This window comes from Dromiciops gliroides, chromosome 2 (genome assembly GCF_019393635.1).
Source record: "Dromiciops gliroides isolate mDroGli1 chromosome 2, mDroGli1.pri, whole genome shotgun sequence".
NCBI lineage: Eukaryota > Metazoa > Chordata > Mammalia > Microbiotheria > Microbiotheriidae > Dromiciops > Dromiciops gliroides.
The window spans coordinates 94,670,439-94,696,738 of record NC_057862.1 but is presented as its reverse complement, the minus strand read 5'-3'; the positions used below and the strand labels follow the sequence as shown (position 1 = coordinate 94,696,738).

At 38.6% G+C, this 26,300-nt stretch overlaps 2 protein-coding genes across 4 annotated transcripts in view; both read right to left on the bottom strand.

The window, feature by feature from the left end:
• The window catches only part of SHTN1 (shootin 1), a 124,185-nt gene that overhangs the window by 39,458 nt on the left and 58,427 nt on the right, over window positions 1-26,300 (bottom strand). For all 3 annotated transcript variants that reach the window (XM_043982228.1, XM_043982226.1, XM_043982229.1), the window contains exons 8-10: window positions 23,475-23,569; window positions 11,192-11,338; window positions 5,048-5,201 (exon numbers count right to left, since the gene is read on the bottom strand). In XM_043982228.1, coding sequence (XP_043838163.1) covers window positions 5,048-5,201; window positions 11,192-11,338; window positions 23,475-23,569 — 396 coding nt within the window. The remainder of the gene's footprint in view (window positions 1-5,047; window positions 5,202-11,191; window positions 11,339-23,474; window positions 23,570-26,300) is intronic.
• On the bottom strand, window positions 1,152-2,875 carry LOC122740263 (transcription initiation factor TFIID subunit 11-like). The gene has a single exon (XM_043982230.1). It carries the CDS (start codon window positions 2,776-2,778, stop codon window positions 2,116-2,118), a length of 663 nt encoding a protein of 220 aa, XP_043838165.1. The 5' UTR covers window positions 2,779-2,875; the 3' UTR covers window positions 1,152-2,115.

Here is a 26,300-nt window from a genome sequence, read left to right as displayed (position 1 = left end):
ATTAATGGAGCATCTTGTTCACAGAGCAGCAAAGAAGCCAATGTCACTGCATAAGAGTATGTAGCACGTATGGGAAAAAAAAATTAAAAAAGAGTATGCAGCAGGGAATAAGGCATTAAGAAGAATGCAAAAATGAAAGAGATCAAGATTATGAAGGCTTTGAATTTCAAACAGGGCTTTTTTACTTGATCCAGGAGTGCAGTAATGAAGGCCTCACCACCAAGGATGGTGGTAATGTCAGAGGAGATAAGGGGTCATATACAAGAGATGTTAAGACAATAGAAACAAGAGGACTTGGCAACTGATTGGATATGGGAAAGAGAGTAAGGGATTAAGGATAACACTTTAATTGCTAATCTAGATGACTGGCAGGATCGCAGTACCTTTAAATCGACACATGGGAGGTAGAAAAAGGGGAGGGTTTGGTGAAAAAGATGAGTTCAGTTTTGGATATACTGAGTTTAAAATGTATCTGGGACATCCAGTTTGAGATGCCTAAAAGGCCGCTGGAGAAGTGAAACTGAGGGTCAGCAGAGAGGTTGTTTAGCTATTTTGGAGCCATTTCCAACTCTTTGTGACCCCTTTAGGGGTCTTCTTGGCAAAGACATCGGAATGGTTGGAAACTTCCTTCTCCAGCTCACGTTTACAGATGAGGAAGCCAAAGCGAACAGGATTAAGTTACTTACCCAAATCATAAAGCGAGTAAGAGACTGGATTTGGAACTCGGGTCTGACTCCAGACCTGGCACTCTATCTACTGTGCCAAGTAGCTGCCCCTTGGCAGAGAGGTTAGCACTGGGCAGTTCTGAAAATCATCTGCCTAGAAATAATTGAACCCATGGGAGTTGATGAGATTACCAAGTGAAATATTATTGAGGGCCCTACACAAAGTGTTGGGGAGATACCCACTCTCAGCAGGATAGGGGGAGTGAAATGATCAAATACTGTGTTACAAAGACAAACAGTCGTGTGTTGGAGACCTAAAATTAGGAATAGCAATGGGAATGGAAAAAAGAAGTGATGATGACAACAAAATATTTCAGTGGTAGAATTGATAGAATTTGGTGACTGACAGAATGTAGGGGGCAAGGAATCAAATATAATTTTAGCTATTTCATCACGCAGTGTCTAACAGGAATACATGTTCCTTGAAACAAGGAGCTATATTTTTCTTTTATTTATAGTGTTTAGCACAGGATTACATAATAAATACTTGCTGAATTGAACAAACTGAGAGGAACCCTAGTCCCTGTTCCTCCTAATGACATCAACAACAAACAATTGTCTACCATTTATAAGGCACCATGCTAGGAATTGGGGGCACAGAGAGGGAAAACAGTAAGTCCATCCCCTCAAGGATCTTATGGACTAATAGGGTTGATTTTTTAAAAAATACATAATTTATGACACAAGGTAGATAAAGGAAGAGGAAGAGTGTAAACAAAGTGGCACAAGAGATACAAAGGAGAAGTCCATTTCAGCTGAAGGATTAGATAAAGCTTCCTGGAATAGGTAGCACCTGAGATGGACTCTGGGAGAAGACAATGATTTATTTATTTGCCAAGTTAGAAAATAGTTTAATGATCACACACCAAAAACCACATGATAATATCTAGCTTTTTACAGGGGAATAAAACTATTCTATCACTCCATCATTTGTTAACATTGTGAACTAAACCTTCACATTTTACAAGTTACAAATTTCTGGCCTGTAATCAAATTCAAACCAGACCGGAGGCCCTGATGATATTGCAGTTTAAGGGTCCCAATGTGAAACTTGCAAAATAAGATACACTTGATTAATTAAGAAGATCGCTCCTTAGAAGAGTTTTACCCATTTGAAAAACAGTTCTCTCAGACGATCAGTACAAGGAGTCTATAAATAAAGACAAGTCCCCTTTTCAGTTAGCACAAAAAGGGTTAATCATCAATCATAACCCGAACTAAAAGGTCTCCACTGAGGGAAGGCAAATCTGAAAGTGGTCACTTTGACCTCCAGGCCTGGAGGAGCTGACGTTCCCTCACGGTCCCCCGAGGACCTGCGGGCAGAACCGTGGGAGTCATGGTTCCCGCATTCGGTGGCCCAGCTTGGGGAGGGGAGGGGGGTTCCGGGGGCCTAATGAAAGATGATTTTTTTGTGCTTGGAGTTCGGGATCTGCCCCCTGGATTTAAGCCTTCGCACGGCCTCCCGCATGTGCTTGGGCTGCAGCGGCGGCAGCTCTCCCCACTTCTCACACACATCCAGCGCTTCTTCCACCACCTCCCCGACGAATACCTTGGAGATGCCCGACATGGCAATGACGACGTTCTGGGACACCGAGGTGCCAGTGATGGACTGGATCAGCCGCTTAATGGCGGCCTTGGGGAAGGCCGATCGACGGTACATTTCGTAACGGTTCAGCTGTTCTTCGGAGAAGGAGGACACCAGGATCTGCATCTTCTGGATCTCATCTTCATCCACTTTGTGCTCTTTCTCCTTCCTCTCTTTCGTCTCTATCTTCATCTTTTTGGCTGCGGGAGGAAGTAAGGAGGAGTCCTCCCTTCCAGGTACAGGGAAATCTGATGCTTCATGGCCCTTGAGCTCGGTGTCTTCGGCCGAAGCCTCCTTGGAGTCCCCGTTCTCCTCGCCGTCCGTGTCCTCCGGGGCCACGTCAGGCAGCTGGGCGGCTCCCGGGACCGGCTCGGGGGTGGCGGCATCGACAGCGGCAACGACAGGCACCTCATCTGACGCGGAGCCATCTCCGGCCTTCTCCGGGGACGACTCGCCGGGCTCGTCCATCGCGGCTCTGAGGGAGGCGGTGCAAAGCGTGAAGCCTCTCCGCTAGTCCCGGTAAAAGCGCTGAGCTGGACCGGCAGAAGATACTTCCGGCGGTCGCGTCGCGATGACGACACCCTACGGAGCGTCGGAGGAGCCAGAAAAGACGATGTTTAACAGAACGAAAGCACTAGGTATGCGCGGCGTCTAAGGAATGAGGAGCCTACAGCAAAAATGCAGAACCAGGGAGGAACTAAGAGACAATCTGGTTCAAGCACAGAGCGTATGCAAGAAAGAAGAGCAAAACAGAGCTGGAAAGGTAGTGTGGAGGTAGACTGGAAGACTTTCAATTCCAAACTACGGGAACTTCTATTTTATCATAAATTCAATGGAGACCTAAGGACAATTTATTTTGGTTTATTTATTTATTTTTTAAAGAGTAAATTGGTCGGACCCGTGCGTTAGGACCATCGCTTCAAACAGATGTGTGAAAGGGGATTGGAAAGAGGAGAAGACGGAAGTAGGGAGAGACTGGTTAGGAGGCTAACATTCCAGGCAAGAGATCCTGAATGGGGAGAAGGGGTGGAAGGGGGTGACAGATGGAAGGGAAGAGCGAATAAAACCAGATAGTATGAGTATGAGGTAGCAGTACTGGACTAGGAGATCCGGGATTAGAACGAGACCTCAGAAGTGACCAGCCGTGTGGCCATGGACACATTTCCCTTTTCTTGTTCAGTCATGACCCCACAATTAGGAGTTTTCTTGGCAGAGATCCTGGAGGGGTCTGCCATTTCCTTCTCCAGATGATTTTACAGATGAGGAAACTGAGGCAAATAAGGTTAAGTGACTTGCCCAGGGTCACACAGCTAGTAAGTGTCTGAGGCCACATTTGAACTGAGGAAGAGGAGTCTCCTTGATCCAAGCCCAGGACTCTATCCCCTGTGTGCCACCTAGCTGCCCCTTACCATTGACTAAATATCACTGTATGAGGATCCTATGATTTTTCCATGGGGTTTTGTCATAATGTATCAAGTATGGTACTGAAAAATCTTACGTTAAGATAACGTTATGTGAGAGATGCTTCTGTTTCTAAAGTCTAACACAAAAATTTAAAACTCAGCAACAACAACTACAACAAAACCTTATATAAAACACCAAAGCAATCATGGAGAAAATCACCTTTTTCTTTAAATTAACCTCTGAAAGAAATTTATTCCATTGTGTGTGGTAATCCCAATGTTACAAGTCCTATGCTATCATTCTAGCATTTATTATTTTCCACATCTGTACCATAAAGGGGTTCAACCTGGTGTTTCCCAAGGTTCTTAGCACTTAGTCCTAAGATCCTGTGCATACATTCTTTGAATTATGCTTCCACTAAGGTTAAGCTTTGAGGTTACATATGTGGAATGCTGGAGAAGTGGTGTGGTATAATGGAGTCAGAAAGACATGAGTTAAAGTTCCACTTCTTACCTATACTACCTGTGTGATCCTGGGCAAGTCACTCAACTAATCAGAGCTCCTGGAAACAAGCTACACATGTGCATTTTTAAAAGGCGTTTCCTCATTGGCAAATCAAGTCAAACACAAGCACTGATTAAGTGCCTACCTACTATGTGCTAAACAAAAAACAACAAAATCAGATCTTGTTCTCAAGGAGGTAACAAGTCTCATGTGGAAAAAAGATGTATACTGGATTGATAAATTTCTCATTAATGAAATCACGTATCTAGACCAAAAAAAAAAAAGATTGAGTTATTGCACATACTATACCATTAAGTATGGTATTAAAAATATTACCCATTTCGGGGCGGCTAGGTGGTGCAGTGGATAAAGCACCGGCCCTGGATTCAGGAGTTCCTGAGTCCAATCCGACCTCAGACACTTGACACTTACTAGCTGTGTGACCCTGGGCAAGTCACTTAACCCCATTGCCCCGTTTAAAAAAATATATATATTACCCATTTTGTGCTACTATGAAATGCACAATAAGTTGAAGGCCAGATCCTGTCTTGCTTAGATTAAAAAAAAAAAAAGGCAAAACTATGCATAGTAGAAAGAGCAACATTCCCTGACAGTCCCTGAAAACCTAAAAAAACCCTCCCAAATTTGGGATATTTCCAGTTTGTTTTAATTAATTCTGTGAGTAGATCTTAGACAAGCAAGCCCAAAGTTCATGAAATCCTAAGGACTAATTGGATAGACTATTTCACCATCCCTTGTAAATCTATAAAGCTAGAAAGGTTTTAGCTAAAATAGTTAAAATGCTAACCTTGAGTCTGTACAATTTTACCTGAATGCTTTAGATTTTTAGCCCTCTCCTCAGAATTCTGACATTTGAGCTCCAATTCCTTCTTATCTTCTTCAAGAAGCTCCAGTTGCTGTTTAAGATTATGGATCTCCTTATGAAGTGTTTCATTATCTAGTTGCTCTTCCAATTCTTTAACCTGTAAATTTCAAACATTTTATGTGGTTACTTCAGCAGGAAAAAAATAAATGGATACCACGGGATACTTAAATGACTACAAAGTCTGGATTGCAGATTATTACAATCAGAACCACATAATTTGGGAATAGGAAGACACCTCAGGGACCATGTAGTCCAACAGTGTGAGGATCTCCAAGGAGGGGGAACCCTCTACTCCTCTAGGCAGCACTTGTGGACAGCTCTGAAGGTCAAGAAGCTCTACTATTTTTTTCTGAAGTCAAACCTCAGTTGGCCTCTTTCTAACTTTGCCCTTTGCTCCTAGTTCTGTTCTCCAAGGCCAAATAGAACAAGTATAATCTCTGCTTCACACAACATCCTTTCTTTATTTTATATATATATATATATATATATATATATAATTCCCACCCTCCATTATATGTTAAAATAATTTTTTAACATTTGGCTTTTTTTACAGTTTGAATTCCAAATTCTATCCCTTCTCCCTTCCTGAGTAAGCAATCTGATATAGATTAAACACAATATCCCTTCAAATACTTCCAGAGCTCTCTTATCTCCTCTTCTCCAGCCTAACCAGGTATAATTCCTTCAACTGATTCTTTAATATAATGAACTAGGAGCCCTTCACCATTCTTGGTACTCTCCTCTGGACACTCTATAATTGATCAATATCTTAAACTGTGGTGCCCAGAACTGAGAGTGATACTCCAGAAGAGCTAGGATAAGGGTAGAGTACAGTGGGACTATCATTTTCCTACTCCTAAACTCTGTCTCAAAGTACAACCTAAGACTTCATTAGTTCTTTTGGTTTTTACATCAATCACACTAGTAACCTATACTGGGTGCTCAGTAGTCCACCAAATGCCAGATCTTTTTCAGAGCAACAACTGTGTAATTATGCCTCCCCTATCTTATGCTTTGTCAGTTTTACAATACAGCAAGGTGGATAGAGGACCAGCCCTGGAGCCAGTAAGAAGTGAGTTCAAATTCTGCCTTCGACATTTACTAGCTTTGTGGGGACAAGTCACTTAACTCTGTTTGCCTCAGTTTCCACTTCTGTAAAATGGGGATAATAATAGCACCTACCTCCCAGGGTAGTTGTGAGGATTAAATGAAATAATAATTGGAAAGCACTTAGCCTGGCACATAGTAAGCACTATATGTTAGGCATTATGATTAGTATAATTGTTGTTGTTTTGAACCCAAGTGCAAGACCTTACCTTTGACCCTTTTTTTTGGGGGGGGGGGAAGAGCAGGGCAGTGAGGGTTAAGTGACTTGCCCAGGGTCACATGGCTAATAAGTGTGAAGTGTTTGAGGCTGGATTTGAACTCAGGTCCTCCTGAATCCAGGGTGGGTGCTTTATCCACTGTGCCACCTAGCTACCCTACCGTATTGATTTTAGATTGAATCCAATCCTATATGCTGTCAAGGTCCTTTTGAATCCTAATTAACATATACTGCATTATCCATTTTCTTAGCTTTATGGTATCTGCAAATTTGATAGGTACTCCATTTATATCTTTATCTGAGCCTCTAATAAAAATGTTAAACAGCATACAGCCAAGCACAGATGCCTGTGGCACTTCACTGGGGACCTTGTATCATACTAACCTAGAATCATTAGTAAATACTTTTTAGCTCCAATCATACAACCAACTCTGAATCCATTTAAGTGAATTTTCATCCATTCCATATCTCTCCATCTTCTCTATGAAAACAGTATGAGATAACTTTATCAAAAGCTTTGCTAAAATATAGGAAACTATTTTCATAGCATTGACCCTCAAAGATTAGCTTAGAAATACAGCTGAAAAAGGAAATAAGGTTGATCTGGGGTGACTTGTTCTTACCAAAATTATGCTGACTCCCTATCTAGAACCTCATCAACCATCAAAAAACAGACTTTAAAAATTTACCAGGCCCAAACAAGTGGCATAACCTCAAATAGTCTAGACCTAGGTGAAAATTTACTTAAAGCCGTTAAAGACTCCCTATTTGGATTCACTTTCTAATGAGAAATCGAGGTATTTTGTAAACTTCTGGATCTGAAATGTGTCACTCAAACAACAAGCATTTTAAAAATGACTTCCAACATGCTAGGAACTGTACTGGCACTTTGGACACAAAGTGAAGCTTTCCTCCCTCAGGGAGGCTACACTGTATCATGGGAAACAACATGGATCCACATCTCTATCTATTTCCAAGTAAGTACAAGGTAATTGCAGGGAGAGGCTATGTTGATGAAGAACAGCTTCACATATGAAGTAGGGCTTAAACTGAATTTTGAAGGCGCTGGGTAGGCTTGATGGGCTTAGTGCATTCCAGGCATGGACAAGAGCATGTACAAAAGCTTCCATCTCTAGAGATGGGAAATGGGATGCTGTATGTGAGGAAGAACAAAACGGTGAGTCTGGCTGGAAGAAAAGTCTGTGAAGGCAAGTAATGTGTAAGAAGTCTAGAAAGGTAATTTGGAGCCAGCTTGTGAGAGATTTTAAAAGCCAACCCAAAGAGTTAATATCTGATTCTAGAGACAACAGGGAACCACCATAGCCTATTACTCAGGAGAGTAACTGGTCAAACCTGGACTTTAGGTGTAAGACTTTGGCAGCTACATGGATGATGGACTGGAAAGGGGGAGAGATTTGAAATATGAAAATCAATTAGGAGACTCTTCAATATTCTAGACAAAAAATTATTAAAATCCTGAGCTTGATGATTTGATGGCAAAAGTCTAGATCAAATAAGACTGAAGTATGCTGTAAATTCTTCAAAGACTATGGATTAAACTACCAACCATACTACAGTTGTGTGTGAATTACCTAGGACAAACAATGATTCTGATATTGTTTCATTTTGTGATGGCAATTCTCATGTATGTGTGTTTCTGACAGTGGGATAACTTAGAAGTTCTGATACTTAAGATTACAGTTGATTTAGTTGATTTCTCCACATATAATTAGCTCTTTGTCAGGTGAGTGCTAGATTTTTGTGCCACATATGTGTTTTATTGCTCTTTTTTGTTGTGTTTTTAATCCTGTGGATTTTAAGAATGGATATTTCTCCTGACAAACATAAAAAAGGTATATAGTTCTTAAAGGTAAATAGTGAGGGTTTTGTGTGTGTGTGTATGTGTGTGAAGCAATTAGGGTTATGTGACTTGCCTGAGGTCACACAGCTAGTAAGTGTCAAGTGTCTGAGGTAGGATTTGAACTCAGGTCCTCCTGAATCCAGGGCCAGTACTCTATCCACTGTGCCACCTAGCTGCCCCAAGGTAAATAGTTCTTAAAGAGCACATTTTGATGACTTGTAGAGATACTGTAGTTGTTGGTATGGAGAAGTCAAATGTATCTTAATACATTCAAGCCCACAACTAAGCAGGATTAGTTGCATTGAATTGGAATGTAAAGTATGATAGAAAATGCAAAACAGTGCCGAGAACTGACAAACTGAAAAACGATCTAATCTTCAGAAAATAAGCAATGATCTTCAGAAAGACCTGGTAGGCAGGCACAGTGGATAATGTTGAACCTGGAGTTAGGAAGATCTGAGTTCAAATCTGGACTCATACACTCACTAGCTATATGACTTAATTTGTGTCTTCCTCAGTTTCCTCAGCATAAAATGGGGGTTATAATATCACCTATTACCCAGGGTTGTTGTGAGGATAAAACTGGATAATATTTGTAAAATTCTTGGCACAGTATTTGGCACAGGGTAAGTGCTTAATAAATGCTTGTTCTCTTCCTTTCTTCAGAAGGATTGTTAGTGGTTCCTCTACAAGGTAGTATAGGCTTCTTAAAATAGGAAGAATGATAAGGGGAAAAACAACCAAACAACTTCTTACCACCACTATAAAGAAAAAACACTTGCGAGCAATACAATATAAAGCTGGGAGTAATGAAGCTTGGAAAGAGGTATTGGGTTTTTCCTCATGAGAATTTTTCATTCAATACTTTATTAAAATTGTTACCAGAAGTCCAAGTGATCCTATAAGATCCTAGCATCTTCACCAGACTATCAAACACATACACTCAAAGAATGTTTGAGGAAATTTTTAACTTCTAGTGGAGCTGAAAGTTTAGCCCTCATTGAGGGAATGATGGACTCTGATAAATACAATGATATACTGAAACATAGAACTTTTCCAGAATTACAGAAATTCCCAAATGGAAATGGACTCCTGCAACATGGATTTTTTTCCCATGCCACACATCATGAAAAGTTAAGAAATTTATCCAAGATGTGGAAATAAATTTCCTTCTCAAATGGCTGTGGGGCTCAACTGATTAAAATGCAACTGAAAACCTATGGGCCATATCCAATGCAATACAAATGGGGTTTCATGATGAAGAATTAAAGATGTGTCTTAATCTTGGACATTTAATGACATATAATGTAAATCAAGTGGCTACCATAAAAGGAAATGTTGCATATTAACATACTGCATATAAAGTCACTCATAAAAAGGAGGATCCAAATATACTAAAATATTTATAGCTGCACTTTTGGGGTTAACAAAGAATTGAAAAGAAAGCATATGCCTATTCGTTAGAGAATGGCTAAACAAGTTGTGGGACATGAATATCATGGAATATTAATGTGCTATAAAAAGATCAAATGTTAAATAGAGAGAACCTTTAAAAACTTATATGAATTTATACAACATGAAGTAAACAGAACCAGGAAAACAATAGACATAATGACTATAACAATGTAAGATTAAATTGAAAGAACTACAAAATAACCAAAGCTAAATAGTGAAAAAAGTATAATGAACAAGAAAGAGATATAAAAGACACTTCCTTTCCCCCACTCCTTTGCAAAAGTAGGGGGTCAACTGGTGTGAAATATTGCATATAATGTTAAATATTTTTGATATACTGATTGATTTTGCTGAAATTATTTTTCTCTTTACAAAAAATTAATTATTTGCTATATGGGATGCTCCCTGGTAGGGTGGAGGGGAAGAAATACAGAGAAAATATAAGTAATGTTAAAAACAAAAGTTATCATTAAAGATCTACTTTAAAATATTTTTAAAGATGCAGTTAATGAATGTAATTATTTCACTTTGTCCCAAATAATTCACACACCATTGTACCTAAGTAGATTAAGTTAACTCTATCCCTCCACACTAACCCTTCCAATGATTATTTTGTAAAAATATCAGCACTCACCAAAAAACTGCAATTGTTATTCAGTACAGGGGACATGTAAGCATTAGCAAATAGCATCTTATAAACCCTTTCTTCCCTCCACCCTCCATTCCACCCCCAAACATTTTAGGTACTGCCAGTGTTGATGTAATTTTTCTAAAGTAGATATTTTAATTTTAAAGTCCTTGTTCCACCTCTTTCCCTCTTTCTTCTCCCACTCCCTCTCTCTTCAGCTACTACAATGACAATCCTTTTCTGCTTGAAGCCTTCAGTTCCCTATGGGTAGGCTATGTTGGCTTGAATGGCACACTGAAAGAACCACTCACCAACTCTTTAAATGTATACAATTTGGGCTAGTTGACTAGCCTTTCTATAAGCAAGCAATTACAACTCCCATGGGTCTCTTTTCCTCTCTGTGAAAGTTAAGGAATAAAGCTTCAGTATTCCCTAAAGATAAATTTTGAGAATACTGTTCACTTTACTTCAAAATCTAAGACATACAATCAACTCTCAATTATCCAAGTTCTGCATTATCCATTCCCCTTACAACTTCTGCTCCTATACTTGCTCCTTCCTATCTTTTACCATTCATATGAACTTTTATTTAAAAACATTGTGTCCTTTAGTTCAATTTGGTAATTTTTTTTGGTCAAGGCTGGCTGCAAGAAGACAGAAACCAATGAATAACGTGAAGTGTAGAATTATATATGTGGACTTCATTCATCCATTCTGTGCTGACCCCTCAGAACAAATAATCAATAACTAGCTGACTGTGTTTAAATTTAAAAGAAAAAATGTTTTTTAAAAGTCTTCTGAAAGAAAATCTAGCTTTACCTTTTGTTGATGTTGAATTCTCTCTTCTTCTAAGATCTGGGTGAGTTTTGCATTTTCCTCTAAGGCTTTCAAAAGCTGCTGGTCAGGGGCCGAGCTCTGCAGCAGAAGGTGGCTTTGTCTCTTAAGCTTGTTTTGTTCAATGAACATCTGCAAAAGTTAATAACAAAGAAATAGACAAACTGTTCCACTTAGATCTCCAAGTGCAACTTGATGAAAAGGAAAAGAAAGGCCCATTGAATTTTCATTTCCAGGGTAGGTAAAGGAATACATCTTAAAGGCTCTTTAGCTGAGCTAAGATGCTGGAAAAAAAAAAGACAGCATTTAACACAGCCGTATAAATACATACCAGGAATATACTAGACAGTTTTGGGGGGAACACTTTGTGTTTCCTTTCACAGAGATTACAATAGTTGTTAGCAGGAGTAAAAATGATTTTTTTCCTTTTTTCCTTAATTAATTTTTTTCACCCTATACATATAATCAGAGGGGTGACCCCAAAGTTAGATTTTTCAAATCTGAAATTAGGCTGACTTTTCTAGATCAGTATGTCAGTCTTCAAGTGCTCTGTGTCACTTTAAACTAGACATAAAGTCCACATGTCCCAACATCTACATTTACTCTTACTTTTTTCCAAGAAGGGCAGAGATTTACCACACTACTTCAAGTAGACATGATCATAAGAATGTGATCACCTATTGAAGCCACTTTCCTCTTCAGTCTTTCCTCCTTCCTTCTTTCCCTTTCAAGGACAGGGCATGAGAATAACCTATTACCACCAAAATCACTGCCAGGGGAACACAAAGCAGCAGGTGGCACAGTGCTTTGCAAACAGCAGAACCCAATAAATAGTTGTTGAATGACTGAATAAATAATATAGGTGTAAGCTCCTTGAGGCCAGGGGCCATGCCTTCTTCATAGTTATTTGACCTTCAGTGCCTAGCCCTAAGAATCAAGATACACAGTAGCACTTAATGAATGATTCTTAAATAAATCAGGGACAGAGACAGGGACAGGGACAGGGACAGTCACTAATGATTTTGCTCTGCCTGAAAAACAAAACGTCTCAATTCCACCATCTGTAGGAACAACATGAATGCCGCCGATCTGCTCTTTGGAAGCATGTGCTTTCCACCTGTCAGTCTCTCATGTGTAGAATACACTCAACTAAGATACTTTTTTCATGCAGAAAAATGACAGAACACTGTTATTTGCACCCTGATTAATTTTCAGAGCTTGGCATTCACAAACAGCAACATCAGCTGCAGGGAAGCCTGGCATAGCCTGTCATCCAGCATTATTTTGTAAAATGTGTGTATTTAAAGCATTAGGACACTTGATTTCCTATAGGACTCACTGCCTGTGTTATTTATTGGCACTAAGCCTATGCCATCAGAGGCAGAGCAGTATAATGGACAGAGTGCTAGATTTCAGGTCAGACCTGAGGTTGAATCCTGGTTCTGCTACTTGTGGCACCTTAAACAATCCATTTGCATTTTCCGGGCATCACTTTCCTCATCTATGAAATGAGAGGACTGGTTTAAAAAATGATACAGTACCAAGCCTGGAGTCAGCAAGACCTGAGTTCAAATTCTGCCTCAGACACTTATTAGCTGTGTGACCCTGGGCAAGTCACTTAACCCCCTCTATGCTTCAGTTTCCTCATCTGTAAAATGGGGACAATAATAGCACCTACCTCTCAGGGCTCTTGTGAGAATCAAATGTGATAAAATTGTAAAGCATTTAACATTGTGCCTGACACATAGTAAGCACTATGCAAATATTAGCTATCAACATTATTATTAAATTATAGTGGCCTCTGGGAGCACAGGGAACCTGTCTCAACACTTCTTTATAGGATATCCACAGCCCCAATCATGTTTTGTTCTTAGTAAGTAGGTGTTCAGTAAATATTTCTTGACTGAGTAGTGAAGAAGAATCCTCAATGAAGACCAATGTTTCTAACTGTGAGACTCTGATTGCCTTCCCCCATTATATTGTCAGCTGCCTAAGGCTGGGGACTCTCTTTTGCCTTTCTTTGTAGTGACACATAGTAGGCACTTAATATGTTTACTGACTTTCTCTAATGGATCCACTGGGATTAAATTCAACAAAATTTACAAAGAGACCTAGTTCCTGACGTCACTGAGCTTATATTCTAGTTAGATCCAGCTTTGAGGCAACTATGTAGCCCAACAGATAGAGTGCAATACTGGAGTCAGGAAGACCTGAATTCAAAACATTTCAGACACTTACTAGCTAGGCAAATCACCTCAACTTTCAGTTCCTCAGTTTCCTTATCTGTAAAATGGTGATATTAATAGCACCTACTTCGCAGAGTTGTTGTGAAGATCAAATGAGTCAACAAATGCACAGATCTTTGCAAACTTTAAAGCACTATATAGATACTATCTGTTATAGCTGAGAAGGGGAAGCATAGGATCCACACACAAGTAACTATAAGAAACAGTAACATACAGTAAGTACCTTATGGGGATACAAGCAAAATGCTACATGAGATTGCAGGTAGGGCAAATTGATACCAGGAAGGGTGAGGGATATGCCCCTGAAGGAGATGGCAATGGAGAGGAGCATTAAGAGATGGAGACACAGGAACAATGAGATGTAGGCACAGGGAACAGCTTGAGCAAAAGTCAGGGAGTCAGAAAAGTATGCTGAGGAAAGGGGGATGATAGGGGACACAGGCAGTTCAGTTTGGCTGGAGCAAAGAATATGCAGAAGGGAGGAATGTGAGTAAGAAGTAGAGTAAGTGGTATAAGATTATAGAGGGTCCTGAATACCAGGCTAAAGACCTTTACTCAAGGCAGAAGGGACTTACTGAAAGAATTTGAATAGAAGAATATAACAAGATATCTGTAAGGACCAGACCTAGTGAGGCAAAAAAACCAACCTTGAATTATAAAGGGTTGGCTTAGGGTCAAGTAATCAAAACCCCTTTCTTAAGACTCAAATGCCAAGAAGAATGATTTTTTCTCTGTCCAGGTACTGATACAGTTGGTTAAATCATCTCACACTCCTCCTCTCCATCAACCTTCAGTTCTAGATACTTCGCTGGGTAGTTTTTCCCATAGGAGGCTGTCAAGATATATTTATACAAAAGCTCAATGATATCAAGGGAATCAATGGAAAAATCCAAAAGGTGGTCTAGCAGTACCAGATCTCAAACTGTATTATAAAGTGGTAATTATTTTTTTTTTAAATCTGGCACTGGCTAAGAAATAGAGATGTGGATCATTGGAAAAGGAAAGGTACAAATTACATCATAACAAATGACTATAGTAATCTAGTATATGATCAACCCAAAGATCCAAGCTTTTGGAACAAAAACTCATTATTTGACAAAAACTGCTAAGAATATAGAAAACAGTATGGTAGAAAGTAGGTATAACATCTCACACCATATATTAAAATAAGGTCAAAACGGGTACATGATTTACACATAAAGGGTGATACCATAAGTAAGTTAAGAGAGATTTATGAACAGAGGAAGAATTTAGGACCAAAGAATATATAGAGAGCAATACAAAATGTAAATAGATAATTTTGATTATATAAAATTAAAAAGTTTCTGCACAAACAAAACTAATGTAACCAAGATTATAAGGGAAGCAGGAAGCTAGGAAAGAATTTTTGAAACAAGTATCTCTGATGAAGGCCTCATTTCTCAAGTATATAGAGAACTAAGTCAAATTTATAAAAACACAACTCATTCCCCAATTGATAAATGGTCAAAAGATATGAACAGGAAGCTTCCAGACAAAGAAATCAAAGCTATCTATAATCATATGAAAAAAAATGCTCTAGATCACTATTGATTAGAGAAATGCAAATTAAAACCACTGTGAGGTGTCACCTCACATCTACCAGAGTGGCAAATATAACAAAAAAGGAAAACGTTGGATGTTGGAGGGCATATGGGAAAACTAGGACACTAATCCACTGTTAGTGGAGTTGTGAACTGATCCAACCATTCTGGAGAGCAATTTGGAACTATGCCCAAAGGGCTATAAAATGTGCATACCCTTTGATCCAGCAATACCACTGCAAGGTTTATATCTGAAAGACATCTCCCCCCCCCAAAAAAAAAAAGAGAGAAAAAGACCTATTTGTACAAAAATATTTTTAACAGCAACTTTTGTGATGGCTAAGAATTGGTAATCAAAAGGATGTCCATCAATTGGGGAATGGCTAAACAAGCTGTGGTATATGATTGTGATGGAATATTATTGTGCTATAAGAAATTACAAGCAGGATGATTTAAGAAAGGCCTGGAAAGACTTGTATGAACTAATGTATAGTGAAGTGAGCAGAACCAAGAAAATGTTGTGCACAGAGACAGCAATATTTTTTGATGAAAAACTGTGAATGACTTAATTACTCTCAGCAATACAATGATCCAAGACAATCTCAAAGGACTAAGATGAAGCATACTATCCACCTCCAGAAAGAAATGATCACTATCAGAAAGAACTGATATTGATTGAACATAGACTGAAGCATGCTATTTTTTACTTACTTTCATTTTTTTCTTTTATTCAAGTTTTCTTATGCAAAATAACTACTATGGTAATGTTTTACATAATTACACACCTATAACCTATATCTGATTGCTACCGCCTCAGGGAGGGAGAGAGGAAGGAGGGATAGAATTTGGAATTCAAAATTTTAAATAAAAATGTTTATTATTTTAAAAAATAAAAAATAAAATTGAGGGATCCCCCCAAAGAAATATTTATATAAATATGTCCTATTTCCATCAGAATCTAGTAGGGAAAATAAAACATACACATAAAATGTTATCCGTTTTCTTGTTTGTATATGCCCCACTGGGATGTAAACATCCTGAGGGCAGGAACTATGGTTCCTTTCTGTCTTTATAAGGATAGTGCTGGCAGAGGGTTTTTACCAAGAGCAGACCCTTTACCCAGAGCAGATCCTTTACAAATACCAGCAGACTACAATGTTTAGCATATGATTAAGTATCAGGTGAACAAGACAAACAATTGGCATTAGGGGACCTATCAAGGGAAAGAGCTCTCCAAATTAACTATAAAGGACATATGAAGAAAAAAATGCTATCTGCATCCAGAGAAAATATCGATAAATATAAGTATATATAGAATAATTTCACACACACAAATTTGTGTTTAATGATAGATATTTCTAAGGCATTAGGGTGGGGAAAGGGGGAAAAATTTACATGATTACTTTATTTTATATTTAAAATGAGTAGTGAGTTGTACATAATAGATATGCAGTTTCATGTGAAATCATCTTTTTTATTATAATATGGAAATGCTTGTTTTATTTCATAAATCAAAGAATTAATCTTTTTTTTTAAAGGGGAAGAATTCTATGTAGCTTGGGATGGGAGAAAGGTTTGGGACTTAAACCTGGGCTGGGAATAACAAGGCAGATTTCAAGAGAGGGAAGGGGACTTGGGAATGAGGAAATGAATAATCAAAAATTTAGAGGCATGTGCCTCAGACAACATCATCTCTTGGGAGATCAGTAATTGGGTAACCTCTGGTCATTTCTCTGAGCTTGTTTCCTTCTCTATAAAATGATGATCATAATACCACCTACCCAACGGACCTATCAAGGTTATCATGAGGATCAAAGGAGATAATGCATGTGCAAGCACTTTGTCAATAATAAAGCAAATTTGTACAAATATAAAAGATTGCTATTAAGGTCATCATTATTATTGCAAATAAATATGCAGCACAAGGCATGCATGACCTGGAATTCATTCCTCCCTCCTTATATCTATCTCTTATAATTCCTAGTTTTCTTCAAGGTTCCACTTCTATATGAAGCTTTTCTTGATTTTCTCCAAGCTGCTAATGCTTTCCCACCCTAATTTGAGACAGCTAGGGATAGAGTAGTGGACCTAAAGTCTGAAAGACTTGAGTTCCGATTTAATATCATCCACTTACTACCTGTGTGGCCCTGGGGAAATCACTTAATTTCAGTGTGCTTCAATCTCCTTATCTGTAAAATGGGGGATAATAATAACACCTACTATCCTGGGGTTTTGTGAGGATAAAATGAGATAATATTTATAAAGCACTTTGTAAACTTCAATATTCTCTATAAATGCTAGCTGTTGTTGCTGTTGTTATTTTTTCTACCTATATATCTATATGTTGCTTCCCCCAGCTAGATTTTAAGCTTATTATGGGCAAGGACTGTTTAACTTCATAAATATTCATTAAATTGTATTATATAATCAATAGATGATAAAGGCATCTTTCCAACAAAAAGCTGGAAAAATGTATTGAAAAAACAATGCACAAATTTTCAAATCTAAATACAGCTGAGTTATGAGTCTTGTATTTTCTAGTACTGGGTTATTTGTTATTCAGTTTTCCCCCTTATGCTGTTTTCAATCTGATTTGATCTTTTAAAAAAGAGAAAAAGATTCATAAAAATGTTTAAGGTAATATCTTGCTTTTTGTTTTTTAATGTTCAACACGAATGCAGGTATTACTGGTCATATTAAATGCCCCTGTTTCTGTCCTTCCATCCCGTCTCACCTTTCCATTTTGCTCTCTCACTGGGGTTTACACACCAATGTTGTTATCACCACCAATTAATATTTATTACAGACTTGCTATGTGCATGGAAGAGCACCTAATTCATTTTCTTATTCAGTGTGGAATCTTGCTCCTTCCATCTCTCTTTACTACTACCATGGCCTCCAAGGTCTTCCCCAAGCAGCTCTGTATTCTAACACTATTCTATAAAGAACAGATAGAAAACTTAAAATGTCTCTCAAAATATGACCCTGCCATTTGGGTCAAAATCAGCCAACCTTTTCACTTTAGCAACATGGGTATATTCATGCTGATATATGTTCGCTACCCCATCCCCCTCACCACCCCATTGCTTATTTATGTTCATTATTCATACTCCTACAGCATTTTCTCCCCCAGAGGGCTCTGACACACTTCAGTTCCCTTTTTTTCCTTTACAGTAATAAAATGACAATATTTACTTACCTTTCATCGGAGTTTCTGAAAGAAATGACTCATATTGCTTTGAAGTAGATCATCTTTGATTAAACTTTTTCCCAAAGCACAATGGCAGGATAATGACATTTAAGCTTGGATAAGCTATTTGTCCAAACCAGAAAATGATTTTCAAATGTCCTCCTTATAACCCTGATTATTTGATTTCCTTCCACTCCTTCTTTCCAGCGAGGGCTTTCTTTCCCTTGAATCAGTCTGACCACAAGAATTTACTAAATGCCAACCAAATGCTAAGCACTAGGGATGAAAAGACAAAAGTGAATTAGTCTGGGGCAGCTAGGTGGCGCAGTGGATGGAGCTCCGACCCTGGAGTCAGAAGGACCTGAGTTCAGATGTGGTCTCAGACACTTGACACTTACTTAGCTGTGTGACCCTGGGCAAGTCACTTAACCCCAATTGCCTCACCAAAAATAAAAAAGTGAATTAGTCCTTGCTCTCAGGGAGTTTATATTGGAGAAAACAACATCTATCTATCTATCTATCTATCTATCTATCTATCTATCTATCTATCTATCTATCTATTAAAAATAAATAGCAAAAAATAAAAATAAATAAATAGCAGGTGATATTGTGGGAATGGTCCTAGTAGCTGGTGGGTAGGGACAGTTCAGGAAATGTTTTATGTAAAACGTGATGGAGAAAACTAGAGATTCTAACAGAGAGAAAAAAGGGAGGGGGAAAGGGGAAGGGGAAGGGGAAGGGGAAGAAAGCAGAACAATCAGTATAGAGGCATGAAGACAGGGATGAAGAGTATACTGTATGAAAAACAGAAAGAAGGCCAGTTTAGTCAAACAAAAGAGGACATGAAGTCAACAAGCATTTATTCAGTCTCTGCTATAAGCTAGGTATGACTGTGCTAAATTCTAGGTATACAAAAAAGCAAAATAAGCAAACAAAAATCCTAGTCTTTTTTCTTAAGGAGCTCACAGTCTAATGGAAGAAAGTAATTTATAAGAAGACTGAAAATATAGATTAAATATAGATTAGGGCCAGTTCTTGAAAGGCTTTAAATGATCCTAGAGACAATAAGAAACCACTGAACTTGAGTAGTGCAGTTGATATGGTAAGATATGCACTTTAGGAAAAGTCACTGTGAAGTGTGGAGAAAGGCCTGGGATAGAGAAAGAGGTGAGGCAGGGAAACCCATTAGAAGGCTATTGAAATAGTCCAGGCCAGAGCTGATGAGAGTCTAAACTAAGGTGGTGGCTGGGTGAGTAGAGACAAAGAGGTAGATTCTTGTGGAGAAAGAAACAAAGATTTTGCACAACTGATCAACTACTCTGTGGGGTGAAGTAGAATGAGGACCAAGGGATGATAGTTACTGAACGCATGTGACTGGAAAGATGGTGGTGATCTAGACATAAATAGGGAAATGAAGAAGAATAATGAGTTTTAGAGGAAAAGATATTTAGTGCTCTTTTGTATACGTTGAATTTGAAATGACTAATAAAATATCCTGTCTGAAATGTCCTAAATAGACATTTATTATTATTATTATTATTATTATTATTATTATTATTATTATTATTATTATTATTATTTGCGGGGCTATGAGGGTTAAATGACTTGCCCAGGGTCACACAGCTAGTCAAGTGTCTGAGGCCGGATTTGAACTCAGGTCCTCCTGAATCCAGGGCTGGTGCTTTATCCACTGTGCCACCTAGCTGCCCCCCAAATAGACATTTGATACAGTGGCTCTGAACTCAGGAGAGAAATGGATATCTTGGAAACATGCTTTGAGATGATTATTAAACCCTTGAGAGCTAATGAAGTCACCAAATGAGACAGAGAACAGAAAAAGAATCACCAGGAAAGAACTTTGGCTATGTACCAGCCCACAGCTAGGGGATGTGAGGGATAATGATCTAGCAAGGGAGACAGAGAAGATGCTGTGAGACAATAAGAGGAAAACCTAGAGAAAGTAGTATCAGGAAAATTCATAGAAGAGTGAGCATCCAGGAGGAAAGGGTGGTCAACAATGTCAAACACTGCTCACGGGTCAAGGATGAAGACTGAAGAGAAGTCCTTAGATTTTCTATAGAAGACGCTCCTTCTACTGCTACTCTTTAAATACTTTCCCTAAGTCCCACAGCAAGATACAAAGATTCAGGAGATTATATGTAAATGAACCTTACTCCAGTGTCTTACATGTTTCCATCCAGTTACAGCATCTTATCATTTCAAAAGGTTAACAGGAACAGGAACCACAGAGTTAAAACATTTTAACTGCTTATCCTGGTTCTCCGCTTGCTCTTTGATGGCTTCTTTTCTTACTTCTCTTCCTCCTACCCCCTAATCAGCGATTGTTAGTCTGGGGTCTATAACTTTTTCTTTTTTTTTTCTTTTTAACATTTTGATAACTATTTTAATAGAACTGGTTTCTTCCATAATGCTATGTCTTTCATATTCTGAGGAGGTGTCAAGCTTCACCAGATTGTTAAAGGGGTCCATGATACAAAAAAAAGTTGCTGTAAATGTTCTATTTCCCCAGTCAGCTGACCTTTACTTTTGTTTTTTCTCTCTAACCTCTCCTTTGGTGAATTGATATGCTTCTCTAATGACTACTATGAATTCTGCAGATCTCTCAAGTCTAACTCCAGTTCTGGCTCTCTCTCAAGCTCCAGATCTGAATTTTGAAGTATCTAACTGGTGAAACAGCCCCTTCACACACACCCAGAACTGAACTCATTATCCTTCTACCCACACCTGCATTTCTTCCTGATTTCTCTTTTTCTATTAAGGGCATTATTATTCTTCCATGTTCCAAATCTTAATGCCATCTTTGAGAGTCTTTTCTTTCTTGCAACAAACAGGTGCTAAGTATTCTAATTTTTACCTTCAAAATATCTTCCACATCTACCCCATTTACATGCTCATTGTCACTTCTCTAATCCAGGTCCTCATTATCTCTCATCTAGACAAAAATAATCGCTCCTGGAAGACCATTGGACTCCAATCTCTCCTCACTTCAAGCCATCCTGTACATGAATATGACTTGAATATCCCCTTTGCACCAGGATGATTATGTCCTTGCATGGCTTAAAAAAATCTTTGCTGATTCTTGCTACTTCAAATTTAGGATCAGAGATTGAGAGTTAGAAGGATCCTTAGAATCTATATCTAGTCTGACCCTCTCATTTTACAGGTGAGGAAACTGAGGCCTGGAGCGTTTAAGGGATTTGTCCAATTAGTGCTGCATTTCTGCCAACCTGTCATAATTCTTCCTCGCTCATTACAGTTGCATTTGCCACAAACCTAATGGCAACAGAAGCAGTACATAATCTTTCGAAGAGGTTCCTGTGTATGGAGAACAGCTGAGTCTTTAATGTAAAATGTGCCCAAGGTAGAAACCAGCTCCTCTGACTACAAATGCAGCATTCTTTCCAGTAGACCATTTCAGGCCATCAAGAATTAAGGTCTGGAGCAGCTAGGTGGTGCAGTGGATAGAGCACCAGCCCTGGAGTCAGGAGGACCTGAGTTCAAATCTAGCCTCAGCCACTTGACACTTACTAGCTGTGTGACCCTGGGCAAGTCACTTAACTCCAATTGCCTCACCAAAAAAAAAAAAAAAAAAAGAATTAGGGTCTGACCCACAATTCCATTTTTTAATGCTACTCCTACCTCACACATGTCTACAACTAAGCCAAATTGGACTGCTCTCTCTTCCATAAGCCTACCTCACTGTTTTTCTACTTCTATAGACCTTTGCTCACCTTTTTTCCTCTTCCAGGAATGTCTTTCCCCTTTTTCCACCTGGTAAAATTCAATCCATTATTTAAGACCAAACTCACATTCTACTCCAGTTAGAAAACATCCTTCCCTTTCAAGAGGTAGTGTTATCTCAGTTGAGATAATAATTCTAAAGCACTTACTACAGTGCCTGGAATGTAGCAAGTGCTATATAAACATTAGCTATTTATTATTATTATTATTATTATTGTCATTATTATTATTGAAGCATCATAATAGTACCTACCTCAGGGCTATTGTGAGGATCAAATGAGATTATAATTTTAAAACACTTAACACAGAACCTGACACATAGTAAGCAATGTAAAAATGTTAGGTGGTAGTGGTGGTGGTGGTTGTGGTAGCAGTAGTAGTAGTAGTATGGTACAATTCGAAAGGACCTGGGCTCTGGAGTTGGGAGAGGCCTACATCTGAATCTCACCTCTGGCACTTACTAAATGTGTAATCAAAGAAAAGCTACCCTTCTAAGCCTCAGTTTCCTCATATGTAAAATGGAGATTTAAAAATACCTGTAATATTTCTGTACTGGTTTGTCAAATGAGGAAATATATACAAAGTATCTTACAAAACTTAAAAAAATATTCTAAACTCCCACAACACTGCACTTCTCATGAATTTATCATGTTATTTGTATATCTATCTTATTACCCCTGTAACCCGCCCCCCACCCCCAAACTGTATTTTGTCTAAAGGTAAGTGGAACCCTTTGACTTATTTATTGTTTTATCTCCCTTAGTACCTAGCACAGTACTCTGTAATCAGTCAGTCAATATGCATTTATTAGGTGCCTCTTGTGTGCCAGGTATCATGCTAAATGCAGGGGATACAAAGAAAAGCAACTGATAGTCCCTGCTCCTGAGGAGTCCACGGTCTAATGAGAGAGATGGGCATGTAGACAACTATGTACAAACAAGCCACAGATGGGATAAATTGGAGATAAACAATAAAGTGAACACAGAAGGTCTGCTGAATGAATGAATGAATGAATGAATGAAAGGGATGAATCAGTGAAAAGCATGTAGACAAAAGGAACACGATGAGGGTGCTGCTTGCTAGGGTTCTCTTATCTCTAAGGTAAGAAGAGAATCATTGTAACTGGGGAGTGACTGGGATAGTGGATACACATCATGGCAAAATTCCAAAGCCAGTGGAAAAATCCCCTGACATAAAGATAGCATTGTGGAGTAATTGAAAAGAAGCACGGAGACAGAGATCCTTTATCATCCTACCTCTTCTAAAGAAAAGCACGCTTCAAATTCCCAAGGCTCTCTGAAGCTTCCTGACAACCTGGCTAGGAGTCGTCCAACCATCAAGTAATGTACCCCAATGGGGTATCAGTGGATGATGAATTTTATGTGTCATCCTTCACCCTTACCTCAGAAAGTCCAACTGATATGTCACTGACAAAGATCTTTGTTGGGTTTTTTGGTCTGTTTTGTTTTAAAACCAGCCTCAGTTTTGCTTTCATGAGCTACACTCACCTCCTGTGCAAAAGTCTCAGCTTTCTTCCGAAGATCCTTTTCCAATTCAAGGTTCACCTGCATTTCTTCATATTCTTCCACTGCTAGTATGGACACTGTTAAAAGGATGAGGGCAGGATAATAATTAAGAAGCTTGTTTTCTATGTGTTTAATGAGGTAGATAGATAGAGCAGTGGGTAGAATATTGGACCTGGAATCTAGAAGACCTGAGTTCAAATCCAGCCTCAGGCACTTACAAGTTTTGTGACCCTAGGTGAGTCACTCAGCTTTTGTGTCAGTTCCCTCATCTGTAAAATGGGGAAAAATAACACCTACCTTTCAGAGATATTGTGGGGATCAAATAAGATACTGTATTTTGCAAACTTTGCAAAGCTATAAAATATTAGCTATTATTTTGTCAAAGATGCAGACCATTTGATTAGAACTCCAAAGACCTGTGACTTTGGGTAAATGACTTCACTTCCCAGATCCTCATTTGAAAAATTAGAGGATTGAATTAGATGGTCTCTAAGGACCCTTCAGATATACCATGAAACCGTTTTAAATAATGTGGCATGTTACAGTACAAACAAGGAAAGAATTGGAAGTGACCAAAAGGATGTCGTAAAAGAAATGAATTATTGGGAGAAAAAAAGATGGGCTAGCCCCAAGAGCAAGGGATAAATGATGGAAAATCTATATGGCTTCACTGATAGCCACAAGAGTCGAATGGAAGAGGAAAGAATGGATGGGTTGTGATTGACATCATTGGAATTATACTCACATCAATGAGATCACAGATTCAGGAGTTCTGGTATGTTTTAGACAGGAAAGGAAGGACCATGGACTTCACAGACTTAGGAACCAGCATTAGAGGTTTACAGTAACTGATGCCATTAGAAAAAAGCACATCAGAAAACATCAGCCCAATTTCTTTGCCACCTTTTAAATTGTGTCATATTTTGTTAAAATGCAATGCTGATGGAAGAGAGGGAGTAATGATACTGACAGACATTAGGCATAATACAAGAAGGCACTCTGTTCACTTTCTTGTCCTCTTTTGCCAATGTACCTCAATCTTAACCTGCAAGTCATATCAGTAAAATAAAAAAAAAATTTTTTTAAAGAGCTCTCTTAATAATTGCTTTCACTCACTGCTCTGTCGATGCACTTCAGTCCTAACTGGCTAAGGACTGGTTTCCAGAGTAATGACATAGAATTTCAAACTCCATACTCTATAAATCCTCTGCCTCCTTGGACAAAAGCCTAATGGTCTTATGGTGGTAAAGCAATATAAGTGGCACTTTGTGATGTGGATTATAGGTCACTGAGAGTCAACTGATTTTCCATCACATTTTAAAAAGAAACTTTATGAACAAGACAAAGGACATTTAAGACAATTTTAAGGCCTACAGACAAAGTCTCTCTTCCATGGCAAGATACTATAATAAAAAAAGTGAGCTGTCACATGCAATGGCTTTTCATATCTCCTTATTGATATTTAAGGAAATTATTCTCTATGTGTACACTTATATATAATCTAATGCCAGCATTATTAACCCTTCATAAACACATGATTAAAAAAAAACTATTACTAGCACACAAAAATCATATAAGTTTCAGAGAGTAAGCTTGTAAAAAAAAACCAGCATGGTCCTTGAAGAAATCAGGCATAATAAAATTAGGGCCATGTCACAATCTCTTTGGGCCTCAGTTTTTGTTATCTATAAAATGGTAGGGAGAGTGGTGTGGTGCAAAGAAGACAGGTGGACCAGATGAACTTTATGGCTCCTGCTAAATCTAAAATCTTTTGATCCTACAATAAAATGGATAATATAGCTTAACGTGAATATTTTGCTTCTTAAGGGTTTTATAGACACACAGCTAATGATGTTTTTATGGGTTGCTAGGATATCTGCAACCTAATGGCAAAGATTCTTTACAGTCTTCATAGAAACTGTATTTAATTGTCAGAAATCTGGTTAGTGTGAGCTCCTTGAAATCAGGAGCTGGTTTTTGATTTCTTGGTATCTCTGGCACTTGACACTCTGCCTGGAACTTAGGTTTACTTAGCTTGTTGATTGACCACTACCATAACTAACAACAGCAGCCACAGCTGACATTAATATATCACTTTAAAGTTTGCAAATATTTTAATACATTATCTTACCTAAGCTTCTGACACATATGGGCTGTGTGACTGGGAAATTCACATAACCTCTAAGTGTCACCAACAACTGCCTAAAATTGTAAGCCACTAAAGAGTTGGTGATCTGCATTGGTGGAGGCTGTTTCCTCACTGGAATTTCTCTTCATTGATGAAATTACAGATCCATCCTCCCCACCTGCTCCAACACCGCTCCCCCCCATTAGTCCTCACAGAAATTAGAAAGTATTCCTCACAGAAATTGCAAGGTATTTATTATTCCCATTTTACAGATAAAGAAACTGAGGCTCAGCAGTTAAATGATCTCTTGCCCATGGTCATGCAACTAAGTAAATGTCATAGATATGAACCCAAGTCTTCCTGACTTAGAAAAACACTTTCGGGGTAGCTAGGTGGCACAATAGATAGAGCACCATCCCTGGAGTCAGGAGGACCTGAGTTCAAATTTGACCTCAGACACTTAACACTTACTAGCTGTGTGACCCTGGGCAAGTCACTTAACCCCAATTACCTCACTAACAAAAACCCCAAAACCAAACCAAAACAGAACGGCACTTTCTCTACTATGCTACATTTATTCCTTTGACAGAAGAAACAGGCACAATGGCCCTGTCCTGAACTCACATAAAAATGGGCAATATCTAAGACAGCAAGTAGCTATATTTTCCATAACTACTAGA

What these genes read in the sequence shown, in the direction of transcription:
- LOC122740263 (XM_043982230.1), bottom strand. Translation starts at nt 2,778, where the DNA reads ATGGACGAGCCCGGCGAGTCGTCCCCGGAGAAGGCCGGAGATGGCTCC.